General features: G+C 53.3%; 1 protein-coding gene across 14 annotated transcripts; it reads right to left on the bottom strand.

The window, feature by feature from the left end:
- Positions 1-2557: 2557 nt before the first annotated feature.
- Positions 2558-18330, bottom strand: GAL3ST1 (galactose-3-O-sulfotransferase 1). Of its 14 annotated transcripts, none has more exons than XM_042962943.1 (6): positions 18135-18330; positions 12645-12790; positions 10584-10749; positions 6078-6187; positions 4792-4931; positions 2558-3994 (listed from the first exon to the last, which is right to left on the bottom strand). In XM_042962943.1, exons 5-6 carry the CDS (start codon positions 4920-4922, stop codon positions 2851-2853), a joined length of 1275 nt encoding a protein of 424 aa, XP_042818877.1. In that variant the 5' UTR covers positions 4923-4931; positions 6078-6187; positions 10584-10749; positions 12645-12790; positions 18135-18330; the 3' UTR covers positions 2558-2850. The 14 variants fall into 14 exon arrangements, with proteins under 14 accessions (XP_042818877.1, XP_042818874.1, XP_042818875.1 ...); XM_042962940.1 differs by lacking the exon at positions 12645-12790 and adding an exon at positions 6278-6318; XM_042962941.1 differs by lacking the exons at positions 12645-12790; positions 18135-18330 and adding exons at positions 11075-11194; positions 11328-11552.
- Between the last annotated feature and the right edge of the window lie 1008 nt (positions 18331-19338).

Genomic DNA, 19338 nt, shown 5'->3' with positions numbered 1-19338 from the left:
CAGGGAGTTCCACTGAATTTCTCCCAGGGAACAGCATGACCCTCACCCTGGCTTTCGCTTTTAGGCCCAGCTCTAACTGTGGGTGCCCCCAGCCCCCGCTGCTGGGAATGTCTTGACAGGCTGAGACCAAATTTGGCACCATGGCGCCCTCTGCTGCCAGGTGTGGCTAGAGCAGGTTGGTTCCTGAGAGCTACGAGCTGCTGAGCCCCTCGGAGACCTCATACATTTTCAACCATGGAAAAAACCTCGGTCCTGAGGCTGAGATGGCCGGCTGGAATGGCACTGAAGGTCTGGAGCCTGCAAACACCAGCCTTGGTGTCTGACAGACCTGGGTTTGCATCCTGCCTCTATGGCTGCCTGGCTGAGTGACCGTAGGGCTTGTTACTCAGCTTCTCTGAGTTTTGGCTGCCTCCTCAGGAGAGCAAAGGGAATTGTCCATGTTCCTGTATGGTGCAGAGTGCTTGTTCAGTACCAGGCAACTACATATTGTTAAATATTAATTATGTTAATAAATGAGTTAATAACTATAATGTTCGTAAAACAAATCAGGCAGATAGTAAATGCTAATGGGACAATTTATATTCTTGGCATCTATTATTTGCCAGATTTATTCTCCTTGGATCCCTAAGGGCTTAGAAGTGCCAGTATTAATAATAAATAATTTGATGACATATAATATTATTATTGGCAGTTTTAGGCCCCTAAAAGTCCAATGAAATAAAATTATGGGGTTCCACAAACCCAAGATACTATCATATTGCACTAAGTCACATCTCTTTTTGATTACTAAAAAGGGAGGGGGATTATCTCATGAATCTGGAGTCAATAATATCTTTCTTTCTTTCTTTCTTTCTTTCTTTCTTTCTTTCTTTCTTCTGCTTAGTTTTCTCCGTATGATTTAAAGCCTTCAAAGATGTGCTTATTGCTTGCTGCAAAGAAACATTAAGAAGGTATAGACAGTAGCTCCTGGGGGCTGGTGGGGTCAAAACTGTTCCAGGCTGAGCAGCCATCCTGGTTGCCCAGGACTGAGGAGTTTCCTGGGATGTGAGACCTTTTGGTGCAAAAACTGGGACAGTCCCAGGAAATTGAGACAGCTGGTCACCCTAACTTCTTCCCAGCCTGTTTGGGCCAGAAACTTGCTCCCAGGAGAAACAGTGACTCAAACTCAGGGAGGGGTTAAGATAAGAGCTGACTAATCTGGCTTTGAAATGTGGTACTGGCACTAATTAGATGTGTGGCCTTGGGTAGGTCACTTAACCTCTCTGAGCTTTGGTTTATAAAGCTGGGATGCTGTAGATATTCAGATAAGGTGTGCAAGCATGTGGTTTGGAGCCTGGTACAGACAGGTCTCCAATAAAGTCACTTGGCTGTGGTTTCTGCCTTTCGTGTCTGGCTGCTGGCTCTTAGTTAGAGATCTAAGAGTCCCGTGCCCCAGAAAGGGCTGTTGTCCCCCTGGGGAGGCCGAGGGAGACAGATGGTTAGAACTGATGCATCCCCGCCTTGGTTGGTCATACTCAATGTGACTTGATTGCTTGGCCTCTATCTTTGTCTCTGGACCTGAGCTCCAGGAGGGCAGGGATCAACTTGCTGACTGTTGTATGCTCAGGGCCAGCTCAGGGCTGGGGGGCACAGCAGCTATCTGATAAATGCCAATTTTTTTTGGATTAATTAAACTGAACCCCAGGGTGGAAGGGGGAAACCCAGAGCCTGGGCAGGGTGGAGTACAAGCAGATGGTGAGGCAGCCTGGAGTGGTCAGTGGAGAGATGGGGTAAACAGGCACAGGGTGCACAGGCATTGAGGCAAGGCATCTGGGGTCCCAGGGAGAAGAAGGTTTAGTTTTGGGTCTAATGTGTACCTGCAAGATCTCGGGAAAGTCCCTTTTGCTGTCACTCAGAATGTCAATTCCCACATCTGTAACATGGGATGGTAACTGTGCCTACTGCAAAGGGTGATTGTGAGGATTAATGAGATTACACAAGGAACTCAGCCTGGGCCCGGGGCTTGCTGTTCAGTGCTACACCAAGTACTCCCTGTCACACACCACACACACACACACACACACACACACCCCACTTGGACTGTCTCAAATCTGGCTGCACACACCATCCTTCCCGGCCTCTGTTCCAGTCCTACCACTTACTTGCTGTGTGATCTTGGCCAAATGACTTTCTCTGAGCTCCCTTCCTCATCTCTGGCATGAGAAAATAACAGTTCCCACGTTGCTAAGTTTTGACGAAGATGAACTGAGATAACCAACCCACTTAGCCCAACGCTGGGCACATAACCAATGTTCAACTGGAGTAAGTGACTGGAATAGCCCCAGGATGATCACACACACACACGCTCTTCCAGGTCTTGGTAAATCATGGGAGTCCTTCAACCACTCAGGGCTTCAGCATGTAACAGGTGCACATCAAACCCCATCACGTCACTGGGCTCTGTCCCACAGACACTCTCAGGTACCCGCCATGCTCTCTTGCGGGTCCCCCCATCCTCAGTCACCTCCCACCCAGGGCCCCATCAGTCAGCACCACTGAGGCTGATTAACAAAAAACACAACATCAAATTCTTTTACTTCTCAAGTCTCCCCTTTAAGAGGAGGCAGGAAACAGAACATTCGTTTTTGGAGGGGAGGAGATTTAACTTTTAAAAAAGCTATAACTAGTCAAATACTGATCTCAGGCCCTGTGTGCCTGGGCCCAGTCCTGGCTGGCTGCGCCCCTGCAGCAGCCCCACCTTACCCCCAGAGCCGGGGTGGCACCAGGAGGGCACAGGGGAGGCCAGCAGGCCCCTGCCCGGCCCCTCCTCAGCGATGCAGCGGGCAGAGGGGGCTGCCGGTGGGCCAGATGTCACCACTTGAGAAAGTCCCGGATGAGCTTCCAGAGCTTAGTGACCCACAGGTTGACACCGAGGTCCATCAGGTACTGGATCTCAGGCGTGAGCATGCGACGGCAAAGCTCCGCGTGCCGCTGCCCGATGCTCTTCTTGAGGTTGTAGCCCAGGATGGACTTGGCGCCCAGCGGCTGCCAGGGTTGCATGGCCGAGTCCTGGATGGCGGCGGCATCCACGGCTCGGCCCCCGTCGATACAGATGTGCCGCATGCGCTCGTTGGCGCGCCGCAGGGCGGCCACCTCGCGGGCCATGCGCTCCCTCCCGAATGCCTCCACCTTGCGCCAGAAGCTGGCGTTGAAGTGGCGGTAGAGGCGGGCGTCCAGCACATTCCAGGCCGTGGCGCGCTGGTACAGCTCCCCGGAGAGGCGTGGCACGGCTGAGGCGCGGCGGGCATTGAGCTTGAAGTAGAGCACGTCCTCCAGCTCCCAGCACAGCAGGTCCTTGAGCAGCACCAGGGACTCGTCGAAGTACTCCTGCAGGAGCACCAGGTGGAAGCGGCGCTCCACCTCCAGGATGTGCTCCTGCACCTGTGGGTTGCCCGGGTCCAGGCCACTGTCATAGCCCAGGTCGAAGAAGAGCAGGTTGCGGAGGTAGTGGGCGTTGTAGCCGTTGGGGTCATAGTAGCGGTCTGGGTCCTGCAGGAACTCGGCCAGCTTGTCGTGGCCCGAGAGCTTCCACGTGAAGGGCACCACTGAGCCGAAGTAGTGGAAGGAGGACTCGAAGAGGCGGGCTGGGTCGCGGAGCACGGTGATGAAGGTGGCGTTGGGGGGCACCAGGCCCCGGACCTCGTCGTAGTGGAAGCGCATGTGGTTGCAGATGATGTTGAAGCAGGCCCCGGGCCGGTAGTCCTGCACCAGGCTGCGGGCGAAGAAAGCCGGGTAGTCGAAGTCGTTGCGGCCGTTGGGGAAGGCGAACTTGAGTCCGTGCTTCTGGCCAAAGCGGAACAGGATGTTGAGCAGCGTGCTGCTGGCCGTCTTGTGCGTCTTCATGAACACGATGTCGCGCCGAGGCTGGCACCCTCCTGCAGAGCCGTTGGCGAGGGTGGGCACCTCTGGCTCACCCGGGATCGGGGAGCAGGGTGCTGCGCCCTCTGGGGTCCTGCTGTGGATGAAATGGTGGGGAGAGCCTCAGGGTCTGCTGGGGCCCTCAGGACTCAGCACCCCCTGCCCACTGGTATCTAAAGATCAGGGTTGTTGAGGATGGTGATAGCAGGAGAGGCAGGCCAGGGGACCAGACAGGCCTGTGTCCAGGCTGTGATGCGTGGGCAGGTGGTGTGGTCTCTTGGGCCTCACTTTCCTTATCTATGAAATGGGGAAAATAACAGGCTCCATTTGCAGTGTTGGTGTGAGGTCAAGCTTGCTGGTTCTTGTCTCATCCATGGCCACCACATCCTACATTTATCATGAACGAGGATTAGGTTGAACCACATATTTTGTAGGTCAGTTTTTGACCAGAAAGTCAATAATTGGTAATTTCCTCTAGTTCAACTTAATACCACCAACTAAGAGCACAAGCCATGCCAGGCCTGGGCTGAGCAGCCCCACGAGGAGGTGGGAGAGCCTCATGGCTAGGAGCCAGGCTTGGAGGCAGACAGACCGCAGTCTGAATCTCGGCCCTGTGCCAGTGAGTTCTCTTGGACAAGTCACCCCCGCCTCCCAGCCCCATTGCAACCTCAGATGATAATCCCAGCCCTGTACACAGACAGTGTTATTTTCTTCACATGATCCACGAGGCAGGCTCTATTATGCCCACTTCACAGATGAGGACACTGAGGCCCAGGATTACACAGCAAGCTCTGCCCTCAGTACAACTTCTGCCCAGCACAGCATGGTGCAGGGTACAGGGTGCCCCCTCACCCCAACCCTCCCGCCCCTTGGCCCTCCAGGAGGGCCACTCACGTGGAGGCCAGGCCAGCGTGCAGCGGGGGGACAGCATAGGAGTACAGCAGCAGCAGGAAGCTAGTGAAGAGTGCTCCTAGCACCAGCCCCTTGGCCATGGACACCCAGCGCTTCTTCTGCGGCAGCGGCATCTCAGACAACTGAGGGAGCAGAGAACAGGGCAAGCATTAGGAGGCCGGCCCCAGGGAGCCTCCACTGCTACCCCAGGCCTGGCTGGGTTGAGGGGCAACCTTTGACATTGGGACTGGCCTCTGCCAGCTCTGTGGCCCCCAGCAAGGTCTATACAGAGACAGAGTGACAAACACATGGAGAGGGAGAAACAGGGTTGCAGACAGACAGTGGGCAAAGCCAACGCAGACAGAGACCTGGCAATGGGACAGGGAGAAGGGAGAAGGTTCTACTGTCTGGTTTGGTTTTAAAAATTTTTTTAGGGGTGCCTGGGTGGCTCAGTCGGTCCAGCGTCCAACTTCAGCTCAGGTCACGATCTCGTGGTCCGTGAGTTCGAGCCCTGCGTCGGGCTCTGTGCAGACAGCTCAGAGCCTGGAGCCTGCTTCCGATTCTGTGTCTCCCTCTCTCTCTGCCCCTCCCCTGTTCATGCTCTGTCTCTCTCTGTCTCAAAAATAAACGTTAAAAAAAAATTTTTAATAAAAAAAAATTTTTTTAATTGATGGGTGCCTGGGTGGCTCAGTTGGTTAAGCGGCAGACTTCAGCTCAAGTCATGTTCTCCCAGTTTGTGGGTTCGAGCCCCACATCGGGCTCTGTGCTGACAGCTCAGAGCCTGGAGCCTGCTTCGGATTCTGTGTCTCCCTCTCTCTCTGCCCCTCCCCCACTCCTGCTCTGTCTCTCTCTCTCAAAATTAAATAAACATTACAAATTTTTAATAAAATAAATATTTTAATTGATTAATTAATTAATTTTCATTTTTTGGGGGGAGAGAGAGGGTGAGAGTAAGCAAGGGGCCGAGAGAGAGAATCCCACACAGGCTCCACATTGTCAGTGAGGAGCCTGAAGCAGGGCTCGAGCTCACCTGATGCGGGACTTGAACTGCAAGATCATGACCTGAGCTGAAGTCGGATGCTTAACTGACTGAGCCACCAAGGTGCCCCTTGGTTTTAATTTTTAAGCTGAAGGGTACGGTGGATACCTGGGTGTTCACCAGTGTATTTCTTGTACATTTTTGTGCTTCATAATGAAATCATTTTCTAAGATGGAGAAGAAGACCCTCTCCCAATGCCCTGTCCCCCCAGGCCTGGGGCCAGGGACCTCCCAGGGCCTGGATGTCTCACCTTTCAAAGGACCTAACCAGTCCCACCTGTTCCCCGTGCCACCCTTCCCAGCTGCCTGGTGAAGGGTTGAGGCTCTTCCACTCCTTTCGCTGGCCCCTATGTCCCTGCGTCTGTAGGGCAGGCAGATGGAGAAACTGAGGCTCAGAGCGAGGAAGGAGAGGGTTCAAGTCACACAGCACAGCCTCTGCCCACATGCCTACCTCTTCTCTAATTTCCAGCAGGCAGGTTTGCCCAGGTAATCCTGAATTTCAGATAAACAATGAATAAAATTTAATTTTAATATTATACAGGACATAATAAAAATTATTCAATGTCTATCTGAAAATTAAATTTAGTTTGGTGTCCTGGTTTTTTTTTTGGGGGGGGCGGGCTTGGGGAAAGTTTTCAGTCTAGTTTTAGTCTAATTGTGGCAACCCTAATAGCAGAGGAATGAGGCATGAACTGTAATGGAGGTAGTTCATGCTGAGGGATGGGAGTCCAGGAGAGAGCTAGGGCTCAGGATGCCTTCCTACCTCCCTTTAGCTATAAGACCAGGGCACGAAACTTTCCACTCCTGTTCTGACACAAGCTGCATGGGGGCCTTGGGCCCCTGAGGCCACAAGAAGTCATGCATGCTGCCCCGTGACCACACGCATGGCACGTTCCCACCATCCCTGGGGCAGAGGCTAAATAACCAGCCTGGAGGAGGACCCCACACTCCCCTCTGGGAAAGTTACCCAAGGCACCCATAAATGTTTCTTAGAGAAGGAGCACTCCAGGCCAACCCCACCAGCCAGCACCCATCCCTGAGTCTTCTGCTTATCTAGAAATTTCTCGTCACCGGAAAGGACATGAAGAAACAAGTTGCAGAGGAAGAAACTATGCGAGAGGGAATTTGGCTTCCCTCATGACAATGACATATCCCTGTTCACTCTTAGGTGGGCAAGGTGGACAGGTCAGGAGTAAATGAGGATGGGGGAGAATGTTTCCAGAAGCCGTTTATTCTATCAAAGGAGGAAGGTATAAGCTTTCCAAATTCCAACTATTCTACAGAAACACTTGGACAAAGTCACACATGTAACGGTGCTCATAGAAGCTTAGTCAGAAATTTGAAAAACTAGAAACAATCTGTGTCCATCGGGGCAGGGGGGGACTGTTACACAAACCAAGGCCTTTTCCCAGATGGAGTCATCTGTACCAAATAACAAAACAAGGCAGAGCTAAGTGGACTGACTCAAAAAAACATCATGATCTGGGGCGCCTGGGTGGCTCAGTCAGTTAAGTGACCGACTCGTGATCTCAGCTCAGGTCACGATCTCACGTGAGATTGAGCCCCAAGTTGGGCTCTGCACTGACAGCACAGGGCCTGCTTGGGATTCTCTCTCTCTCTTTCTCAAAATAAATAAATTTTTTTTTAATCCTAGAAAAAAAAAAGCACATGATCTATCAATGTGAAAAAAGAAAGTTCCAGAACTTTATGCCCCCACATCCATATGCATATATAGGTAAATATACATGCAGGCCCAGAAACAACTGGAGGGCAATATTCTAAATTTGAGCCGTAGTATCCTCTACATAGCTTGGAAAGGGGTACATAATGGAATATTTTTCAATATTATGCGTTTCTGTAACAATTACTTTTTTAAAAAGGAGTTATGTATTTTTTTAAGTTTATTTTGAGAGGGAGAGCACACATGTGCAGGGGAGGGGCAGAAAAGGAGAGAATCCCAAGCAGGCAACCAGTGGTTGGGGGGTGGAGGTTGACTCCACAAACCATGAGACCATGACCTGACCCGAAATCAAGAGTCAGACGCTTAACCGACTGAGCCACCCAGATGCCCCAAAAGGGAATATGGATTTTTTAATAAAAAGGCAATAAAATATATTTAATATGTTTAAATAATAGGTCATAAAGCTTGCCAGGTGGGGTAAGGTGACTAGACAGTATGGTCATGGAGGGGGAGGTGCTGACCTCAGGCTCTGGAAGCCCCAGGCCTGTGTTTCAATCACAGGAACACTGAGAGCCTCAGTTTCTCACCTCTGAAATTGGGAAGCTGATAGACCCCCTCACTGGCTCTTCCAGAGATGGGAGTAGGCAAAGCAATTAGCACATAGGTCTCTCTCAAAGAGTATTAGCTGTTTCCCTCCTGAGCTCCTGGGGACCTGCTCCTGGTCTGTCAGGGTGGGCTCTCCTGAACAAGGAGTGGCTGCTAGCCCCCCGCCGTCTCCTCCCCCCTTTCCCTGTCCCCCACCAAGCACAAACTGGCCCCATGCATCAAGTGCCGCATTTGGCCTCCCGCTCCCTGGGGGCCCAGCGAGGAGGTGGTTAGGGGGAAACAGGGCAGAACCTTGGGCCAGGCCAGAGCCTCAGACTTGGGCCCAAACCCTGAATGAGGCCCTAGGCCTCAGGTTCTCTGACTTTAAAACAGGGAAGGGTAAAATTCTTGCCCTCCCTAGATCCCAAGGGCCCACCGTTGTCCCAGCAGCACCACTCACCAGGGCACTTTCCAGAAATCTGGAAGCTGAAGGCACAGGCTCTGGGGTGGAGGCCCAGCAGTAGGGGGCAGACCAGCTTCCCAAAACCACCAATCAGGCTCTGCCTAGACTTGCCCAGGACAGCGCCCCCAACCCTCCCATCACGGCGTCACTACTTCACTCCACCACTTGGGCTTCCTCAAACCATGCCGGCCCTCAGGTTTCACTTTTGAGCCCCTGCTATGAGGCAGGCCCTGGACAGGGGTTTCTCTAGAGCATCTCATGGGTTCTGCTCAGCTATCCTGCCAGGCAGACCCCACTGTCACCCCCATTTTGCAGATGGGGAAACTGGGGCTCCAGGAGGTGATGTGACTTGCCCAGGTAAAGCAGGGGGCAGGGCTGGGATTGAAGCCCAAGTCTGTCGGCCTCCAATATGCAGGTTCCAGCTCTGTCCATGACAGCCTCTGCCTGGCACGTCCCAGGCCTGGTCCCAAGCCTGCAGGAAGTGTGTGTGCAGCCAGAAGATCCACTGCAGGAGGCCACAGTGTGGCTAATGGGGTTCTCTCTCAGCAGCACAGCAGGTTCTGGCCTCTGTGGGCTGGGCTAGAGCAGCTAGGATGAAGAGTGGAGAGATGGGGGGCCTTGGTGGCTGGTCCCTACTGTGTCAGCCTGAAGCATTCAAGGCTAGTGGTTTCCTTCCTGCCTGGCCTCTGTGAACTTAGGCATGTCGCTCACCCTCTCAAGAGTCTCAGTCTCCTCACATGTACAATGGACACACAACAGCAAGTTAGGGGCAAACAGGGTCCTTGGTAATCACAGGCAGAGCCCCTGGGTAGACCGAGGCCCAGAGAGGGGCTGGCTGGCAGCCAGGAGCCTGGCAGAAAGGAAATAGTCATGAGACTGAGATTTGAATGAGAGAATGCATGCACACAAATGGAGATCAATCCATATTAATTATTATTATCACTATTGACCAGGGCCCAGTCCTGGTTCGCAGTCCCAGGCTTATGGGAGGAGAGATCTCCTCTGTGCCCAGCCACATGCAAGCCTGAAGCTAACTCATCCCTGAGCTCTTGGAGCCTGGCACCTGGTAAATGTTTGATGAATGACCCCCCTGACCTTCAGAGCAGAGCGTGGCCAGGGCTAATACAAGTGTGAGAGCCACATGTGTGAGTCACACATATGAGAGGCACCTGGAGCCAGCACCTTGGGACCAGAGTCCTGGATTTGAAACCCAGTTGTGCTGCTTCCTTTCTGTGTGCCCTAGGCAAGGCTGTGTCCCTCTCTGGGTCTCAGTTTCTCCTCCAAAATGATGCCACCAACTCTCCATCACAGGGTGCTCTGCAGAAAGCATCTCACAAGGAAAGTGCCCAGCACAGGGCTGGCACAGAGCAGACACTCCCTGTGCAGGAGCTGCCACCATTATTATTATTATTATTATCATCATTATTATTACCCTCCCAGGTCCCAGTCACAGCTGCTTCAAGGTGTGTGCTCACTGGCCCGTGATGGAGGCTTGCAGTCAGCTAAAAGCCCCAGGTCCAAGGCCATGGGGTACCAGGCACAATTTCAGTGTGGCCCAAGCCTCACAGCTTCCAATCTGGAAGACAGACGGCAGAGAGGCTAAGGCTCAGAGAGGACAGGGCCACCCTCAAGGTCACATAGCACAGCCATAGCAGAGACAGAACTAGAACCTGGGTCTCTCTTCCTCTGCCTATGGTCGTGACAGTTCCAGGCGCTCAGGGTAGATGGCACCCCCTCCCTAGTCCACCCCATCTATTCCGGTCCTTCTTGGTTACCCTAGCCACATCACCTTCCATCTGTGCTGACAGCTGGCTCCAGGCCAGGCCCAGCAATCCTCCTGTTTGGTTGGACCAGCATCTTTTGGAGAATGAAGGAGAAACAGGACTCATCCTCACAGTGTGCACATAGGGAAACCGAGCCCAGGATGGTAAACCTTCTGTCCTATAGCATCACTACTGGCAGGCCTTGGTTCCAGGTGTCCTGCTCTCCCAGGGACCTAAATGCAGGAGTGGAGGAAGACACACTCACCTCGGGCCGTAGCTGGTTGCCCCTTTCCTCTCCCTTTATGAGCCACGTCTGACTCTCAGGCTGCCTCTGCGGTCACTGGGAAACAGGAACGCTCCAATGACACCCAGCAGTATTCTGGCTGGCTCCCTCACGCTCCAGCGGGTGTGAATATTCATGAGCTCCCTCCCTGGGGATAGCAGGTGGCATGTGTCTATACCTTGCAGGTGCTGCTTTGGCCCTCTGCCAGGAGCACCCTCTGGGTGGTCCCTGACTGTCTCTAGACCTCAGCAGCCAGGCAGCTCCTTCATCCAAGGGCTCAGCAAGGTCTCAGGTGTCCTTGGATAAAGGACACAAGCAGCCGCAGAGCCCTGCAGAGAGTCTGGGACAGGCTCAAAGGCCATGGGAGGGACAGGGAGGCAAGTGGGGCAGGGAGGTTAATTGCTCCTCAAGCTGCACCTCATTTAAGTTGCATGCCTGCCCTAGGCAGGAAGCACCAGGATTAGCCCACTCACAAGGTGAAGAAACCAAGGCTCAGAGAGGTGAACTCATCTGTCCACGGTCACACAGTTAGCAGGGGGCAGTCAGAGCCAGAGTCCAAATGCAGACTTGCCAAACTCCAAGGCTTCAAGATTCTAAGACACAACCAGAGACCAAGGTTTGTCTAAAATCTCTGGGAGCCCAGAGAGCAAGTAACCCAGCCTGGGAGGCCTCCTGGAGGCGGAAAACCTGACCAGCTCTGGGAGGAGGTATCTGATGAGACTTCACCTCTCTGAGCTCCAAGTCCTTCATCAAAGAGGCAGTATGGATCATGCCTGTCCTGACTGCAGTTGCCAATACTTCCCAAGGTCTTGACAGGAAGAGGCAGTTCTAGGGGCCCTAGTCCCAAACCCCAGTGGCCCTCAGGCTCAGCCCAGGCACTGAAATCTTTTACGCCTCGCTCTTAGCTGGGTTCAGGTCTGTCTTCAGGTCTGGATTCAGCCTTGCCCATGAACAGAGGATGCCCAGAAAAGCACCTCACACCCTTCCTTCAGGCATGGGAGGCTCTAGGGACCAAGGTGTCACTCTCAGCTAATAGTGACCATTATTGTGACAATCATGTATCCCACACTGAGCACTGTCATAAGTTGAGCGGCTGCCAGCTCCTCCCAGGGAACAGCAGGCATCTGACACTGCTCTGACATTTTGCTCTTTCCCCCAGAGCCCCACACAGCCTGGGAGCAACCCTCAAGTACCCATGAAATACCAGAGTTTAAACAGCCACTGGGAAGGTTCAGAGTCCTTATATCTGTGAGTGCTGGATTGGTCCAGGGCATGGAGTAGAGTCGTTTTATCTGTCCTGGACCAAGCTAGTCTGAAGACAGATAAATGTATGGGCGTGAGTCAGGGCAGAGCAGGCATCAAACAGCAGAGAGGTGGTTTATGAGTGTGGACTTTTGACCAAACACAGTCTGGTGCCCGGGACTTCCCATGCATCACACACACCCCTAATCCTTGCCACTGGGAGGCCCTGTTACCACCTCTAGTTTATAGAGGAGGGAGCTGAGTCTCAAGGACCAGATATGACACACAAGGTTAAGGACCTCAGGCAGGTGGGAGTGGAGCTCAGGCTCCTGAACCAAAGGTGAGGTCATGGGTGGGGTGGGAAGGCCAGTAAAGAAGAGCCTCATGAAGGAAAGCTTTCTAGAGTAGGAAGCACAGATAGCAGAACCTATGCTTCCAGCCCTGCCAGAATATTGATAGTGACACCATCTCTGGCCAGCTCAACCCCTAAACCCTGGCAAAACTTATTTTAATCATAAAAGCAGTGCATGCTCACTGAAAAAAAAAATCAGACAATTACAGAAAAATGTAAAGAAGACCATTTAAAGGAGGCCACTGTCCTTAAAACTTTAGCACAAGCCTCCCCGTGTTTTTTCTGTCTATATTAACCCATACAGATGACAGAAGGGTCTCTTCAGGGAAGCACATTTTGTTTTTAACTTGCTCCCCAGGCCCCTCCCACATATCAATAGATTGTGGATATCTTTTTCATGACCACAATGAGTTTTAAATTGATCTGTTCCACAGATACTTAGGGAGCACCTGCACCATGCCCAGTGCTGGGGTTCATGTTGTCCTGTGCCAGAGCTCCGGGCTCACATTCCTGGGGGTGAGAGGAGCAGACAGCTGCAGGTTGTGATGGAGGACACATTGGTGGGCCTTGCTGGAACACAAACACCTGATCCAGCCTGGGGAGCAGGAAAAGCATGGTCAGGGAAGCTTCCTGGGCTTACAGGGCCCTGGTAGCAGAAGCTGCTGCATGTTTTCCAATTTAAAGGCAGTTAGTTCCCTTTTCTCCTGGAGTACATGGCCAAACTACATCTCCCATCCTCCCTTGCAGTTCAGTGTCCTTATGTGACAGAATTCTGGCCAATGGAATGTAAGCAGAATAATAACTGTTGATGTTAAGTGGGCAGGCCTTCTCTGTGGTCTCCTTTCCCATAGGCTGGATGAATGAGGTGGTCTTTAAGGATCTGGAAGTGGGCAGGGCTATGAATGGGAGAGCCTGGTATTCGCTTGACCACTCTCCTAACACCCATTTCTTTCTTTCTTTTTTTTTTAATATATGAAATTTATTGTCAAATTGGTTTCCATACAACACCCAGTCCTAACACCCATTTCAAAATGACAACTAAACTTCCAGTGTGTCAAGCCTTTTGGAACTTGGGGCTTGTCTGTTACAGCAGCTAGCATTAATTAATGCACTTGTTACCCTAGAATGAGCCAGGAGGCAGGATTGCCTGGATTGGCAAAGACCCAGGGGACTTGAGAAACTAACAAATGTTCAGCTTGGCTGGCCTGTCCAGTATGTGTGTATGTCAGAGGTTGGGTGTACAGGGGAGACTGGAGGCACAGCCAGAAAGGGGGCAGGGGCAGGCAGGAGATGCAAGACTTTGGGAGGCATGCTAAGGAATCTGGGCTGGATCCTGTGGGCAATGGGGAACCCTGGGAAGGTCTTCAGCAGAGGAGTGAGGAGATGGGATTCCCATCAGGCTGCTGGATGGAAAACAAACAGTAGAGGTGGGGAAGGACTGGGAGAAGCCAGCAGACCTTGACAGTGGTTGTTATAGCTGTCCAGGTGTGAAATGACCTGGACCAAGGAAAGCACTGGGAATGAACTGGAACCATCTGTAGGCCATGGAATAGACAACATTTGGTGAGTGATAGGGTGTGGAAGAGGGGAGGGAAGAACTCCTGCTGGGTGACCGGCTGGCTGGGGGTGGAGCTAGTCCCTGAGTGGGGGGCAGATAAGAGAGCCGTATGTTTACTATTGGAGTTGTGTTTCAATTTTCAGTTTCCATTTAGGACCAGTTAAGTCTGGGGTGTGTGGGGGATGTTTGTAGAATGTGCAAAGAGCAATAGGATCCCTTGCCTGGAGCATAAGAGGGAGACCTCAGGAGAAAGAGGTTGGGGGTCATGGGCACAGAGGTGGGGACTGAGGTCGGAGGGGCAGATGGGATCATCAAAGAAAGGGTGAGGAAGGTGAAGAGCCCTGAGCTTAAGAGAGCAGGGAGGGAAAGAGCCCCCCAAGGAGATAAAGATAAAGGTTGCCTCTAGAGCCACTCCCTGTAGAACATTCTGTGGAACACTGCTCCCCATGAACCATTCCCTGACTGTTGGTCATCAATGCTGTTTGTTCAGTGTGCATAGCAACAGGGCTCTGGCAGAGAAGCTGAACGGGTGAGGGTGTCCTAGGGTTGTTTCTTGTAGCTGGAAGGGAATCTCATGGGGAGGACACTTCAAAAGTGGAGCAAAAAAACTCCCTACGGTGCTCGGACTGCAGGTTTGACAGCAACTTATTACAGTTCTAAAAGTGTCCAATCTCAGACCCAGCAATACCATCTGTGGTAATTTGTTCACAGAAGATAATCTAACAGGAGATCTGAGATGGGTGCAAAAGTTTAGCAAAGAGGAGAGAAACAACTTAAATGTCCAATGATAGGGGATGGTTAAAAATATTACGTGCCATTAACCCCATGGTTTGTTATGTATTCATTTAAATGGTGTCCACAATATATAATGAAGTGAAAATATATATACACACATATATAATTTTGTTTTACCAAGAGTCTGTATTACTTGGGGAAAAAAACTAAAATGAAAAATAAAGATATTTCCATTTTGAAAAACTAGTCTGGCTGGTGAAGGAGGGAGAAGTGGCTAGTCTGAACCATACCCCACCTTGCTGTGTGACCATAGCCCTCTCTGAGCCTCAGTGTCCTACAGTGGGGAAAAGGCAGCAGGGGCATGGGACAGAGAATCTGGGAAGTGTGGGCTGCACAGTTAAAGGTGCAGAAGGGAGAGGTTGGTCCTCTACCTGGGAGTCCTGGGGCAGTGACCTGCAAGGACCCAGAAGCTTCCTCACTCTGTCCCTCTGGAGTGGGGTGCTGGAGTAGAGATGGGTAGGATCGCCCAGAGAGGCACTTAAGCTGAACCCCAACTTGCTGGCTTGCAGGATCCCCCCCAAACTGTCAGCCCTGACATCTTGTTCCTACTGCCCCCTTGGCTGGGGGAATGGCTGCCAGTTGGGTACCAGGCCTGGCAGCTGACTGACAAGAGGGCAATGTCTTTGAAGACTCGGAAAGCACTTTTTGAACTTGCAGGGTCACCTGTCTTTACTGTTTCAAATGGCACCCATACCTAGGACCTCAACAGGTTTCCCAGTGTCACCTGCTGGCCCATGTGACAGGTGGGAAAACTGAGGCTCAGAAACTTGTGGAGGGGCTAAATGGGCAAAGTCAGAACTACAGGCAAGCTCTTCCTGCTACACTGCCTTGCCTGGGCAAAATCACCACCAGACTGGAGTTGCCCCAAAGTAGCTTCAGAGTGGCAAAGAACAGGTTAACCAAGAAGTCAGTCATTTCTTTATTGGCACCAAAATTACTGAGAACACCAGAGGTGAGTAGGTGGAGGTTGGTAATATCATTCTCTGTATCTTCTAGCATGACTGAACTGTTTTTACTTATTTTTTTTAATATTTGAGAGAGAGAGAGAGAGCATGAACAGGGGAGGGACAGGGAGAGAGAGGGGGCCAGAGGATCCGAAGCGGGCTCTGTGTTGACAACAGTGAGCCTGATTCAGGACTCGACCTCAGGAACCACAGGATCACGACCTGAGCCAAAGTGGGACGCTCAACTGAATGAGCCACCCAGGCACCCTGACTGAAATGTTTTTTAAAGGAATGTCATGCACTTGTTTGCATAAAAATATGTAACAATATAAAGGTTTTTCCAAAGTGCTGAGCAGTTGCTCTGCACCACGTCCTAGGTCCTCCCACCTGCCTCTCCCCTCCTAGAGAGGCTGAGATGCTCTGGCTATGAAGTCTGGCTCCATCACTCCCCCGCTGGGCAGTCTTGGGCAGGTGATTTCCCCTCTCTGAGCCTCACCTCTTAAAAATGGGAATACTTTGACCCTCTCAAGGGCTTGCTGTGAGGATCAAATGAGACAAGGCATGCAGAGCCCTTTGCTCATACCTCAGATTATTATCATGACCCTTCTAGACCCACTTGGCAGGAAAAACAGAACCCACCAGTGCAGACTTCTGGGAGGCTACCCTCCTCATCCAAACACTCGTACTTCCCATGCTCCAAACCCAAGTTCCCTAACCCCCAGGTTTCACATCGGGGGAAGCTGAGGCACAGATAAGAAAAGACTTGCCCGAGGTCCCATGACAAGTCAGGGCACTGTTGGGACCAGGCCTGGGAGTGCCCAAGCCACCTGGAACTGGCAGGTGGAAAAGAAGGTATTGTCTGGGACGCCAGTTCTTTCCAACCATCACTCCTCACCTGGGGATTCCTCCAGCCCCCAGCCCACTGATCCCCATGGACACCTCTGCTCAATCCTGCCCGCCCTTCCCGTCTGGAGTAGAATAAGGCTCACAAAAGGGGTCGTTCTTCATATTCCTCACTCAGTCAAAGTGAAGCAAGAAGCCCTTCCCAAGCCTGCTGCCATGCCTGGAATTCTACCATCTGTGTCTCATTCTCCCAGGTTAATCACTGCCTCTCACTGGGGTGACACACCAGTCTGTTAGGGCCCAGAGTGGGGACTGTCAGGGATACACCCCTTTCTTGCGGGGTGACAAGAGGGCCTCCAACCCATGCTCTCAAACAGCAGACCCATGTCCATTGGACAAGGGGATATGTGGGAAGCAGGCAGGCTTCTTTGTCCACAGGGAGCTTCCTTCAGGCAGGGCTCTGCCTGAGTGAGAAGCAGGGAATGAAGCAGCCCGAGGTGGCAGCTGGGAACAGGGCTCTGTTGTCTCTGCTCCCAGGGTAGCAGCCTGCCCACCCCCTGAGTGTCAGGCAGAGCTGGGAGCTAGGAAGGCAAGGAGGGGGAGGGGTCCTGAGCTAGGGGTTTGGGGCAGCACAGGCAGATCCAAGAGCCCAGGACCCCAGAGCAGCAGAGAGGTCTTGAGCAGGGCTTTGGTCCTGAGATGCAGGCTGGGACAGGACTCCTGTGATCTGTAGTCAACTCAGTCACCTTTGAACTATGTGACCTTGGGCAAGTCACTGAATTGCCCTGAGCCTCAGTTTCTCCGTAAGGATAATGGGGATGGTAGCAATGCCTCCGCTGCAGGGCAAAATACAGTGCAGCAGTATTGGGGCTGCTCTGGCCCAGGCCTACTCGTGCCTTACCCTCCCTGGACCTTGGGTCACCCCCTTGGTAAAGGAAGAGGTTGGATTCTCCCAACTGGACTGTCCTCCTGAGGATTTTCATGGCACCTGTCACCTTGGCAACACAGGCGATCAGGTGTCAGGTCTGCAGCCCTCTCTCCCTCCCCCCCACTGGTGTGGGTTACTGCAGCCAGATGTGTGATCATACCCTCTCCTGCTCAAGACAGGTGGGGAGAAGGGCTCCACTGGGAAGAGACCACAGTCTTACTCTGTGCTGTGACCAAATACTGGCTTGATACTGAGGGGACAGACCAAGCTGGACCCCCTCCTGGGCACTGGTCCTGGGAACTCAACTGGCTGGATTTCCTGTGGGCCCTTCCTGGATATCAAGGTTTGTCCTACTCCCACATGCCTCTCTTTGGTGGCCTTGCCCCCTCTGTGGTTTAGGACAGGGCCTTCCCCAAGCAGAGGGGACCCATCCCTTCTCCTGGCCCCTAGCCCCTGGTTGGATGCCCCTCCTCCTTGGGGAGAGCGCTGGTGGGAACAGGGGAGATCCCTGCCCTTCCTCCTCCAGAGCTCAGGCTGCTGTGTCCAAGATTAATCATTAATGGACTTCCAGCTCCAACCCAGCTCCACCCACCCCACATCCAAGGACTGGGAAAACCCTGGACAGGGGTCTATGAGGAAGAAATCAAGGGCAGGGCACACACCAACCTGCCCCCTCCCTGCCCCCACCTGCCCACCCTCTGTCAGCCGGCAGGGGCACTGGGACCCTGGAGCAGTTGTGCAGCACTCCCCAAACACTCAGCTCTGAGTCTGAGTCTGACTGCGATCCCAGTTTGGAGGTTTGGGTAGTACCGGCCGAGAGACCCCCGGCAGGGCACAAGCTGGCGGTGGGTCCTGGGCCCCCAGAACATACCTTGGCCCCGTTCTCCTCGGGCTTGGCGTGGCTGGTTCGTCCCGGGCCGCGCCGCCCGGGCCCTTACTAGGCGGCGGGGCGTACCCGCCCAGGCCCCCGACTCCACCGGGCCTGGACCATGCTCCCGCCTCCGCCGCCGCCGCACTTACTCCGGCCAGGTGCGGCCGCCTGGCCCGTCCCCCGGTGCTGCGGCCAATAGGCGCCCTGGCCCCGGCCCCCTCCCGGCCCCTCCGCGCCCGCCCGGAACGCACAGAAGCCGCATTCAGCGTCCCCGAGCGCAGCGCCGCGCCCCCGCCGCCGGCTCAACAAGGCGCGTTTGTCTCGGAAGCGCCAACGGGGCCATTGTCCCACCGCCGGACCCTGAGGCTGGGCTGAGCTCCCAGCCCCGGAAGGGGATTCGAGGGTGCCTGGGAAACGGGGTGGCGTGGTGGTGGTGATGAGGGCAGCCCAGCTCTGGGAAAAGGGAGGTGGCTAGACCAATTGCTGAACTTTTATTGGGGGTTCCGGAACCCTAAAGATCCAATGTAAGGTATGGGCTCCTGGTTCAAGAGTCAGGGCAAGCCGGGGACATATTTCTGAGGTCCAAAATGTGGATAAGAGGGGTGGGGGTCGTGCCAGAACCCTTGAGGGAAGCTCAGACAAGGGACCTATCTGCAACCAGTCATGCCACTAGGAGGTCTCAGCTGCCACACCTCTCCAGGGTGCCCATAAGAGTTGAGCATAGCACAGGCTGCAGGTGCCCCATCCCCATCCACCTTTTTTCAGTTCCTGGCTTCCCTCCTCACCCTAGAGGACCAAGGATAGGAAGTAGTGCCCGCCTGAGTTGGGAATGCACAGCTCCAGCTGTGGGCAGTGCAAAACCAGTGGCCACTCAGTGGGGCATGGGCCACGTCAGAGCCCCACTGCCCCCACCATTATGGGCGACTCTGGAATGGGGAAAATTCCACATCATCATGGCTGCCGGGGATTTTTCCATATCTGATGGGCTTGCTTTCCAGCCTTGCCCTGGCACTCTTGCCATGGTCCTGGGATGCACATGCACCGAGGCAGGCCCAAGGCATTCATTCCCTAGGGCAGCAGGCTTTGGCTCCAGAGGCCCTGACCCCATCCCTGCCTCTGCACGGACATATACCACCCTATCCCCATGAGCATGCCAGAGTAGAACATAACCCTCCCCACCCACAGCAAGGCCCAGCCAAGAGGG

The sequence above is a fragment of the Panthera tigris genome, chromosome D3 (genome assembly GCF_018350195.1).
Source record: "Panthera tigris isolate Pti1 chromosome D3, P.tigris_Pti1_mat1.1, whole genome shotgun sequence".
Taxonomy (NCBI): Eukaryota; Metazoa; Chordata; class Mammalia; order Carnivora; family Felidae; genus Panthera; species Panthera tigris.
The sequence above is the reverse complement of the archived record's forward strand: the minus strand, read 5'-3'. Positions and strand labels throughout refer to the sequence as shown.

Coding starts and splice junctions, on each gene's coding strand:
- GAL3ST1 (XM_042962943.1), bottom strand. CDS start 4,922: ATGCCGCTGCCGCAGAAGAAGCGCTGGGTGTCCATGGCCAAGGGGCTG. Junction 3,995..4,791: donor CACGCTGGCCTGGCCTCCAC/GTGAGTGGCCCT, acceptor TTTCATCCACAG/CAGGACCCCAGAGGGCGCAG.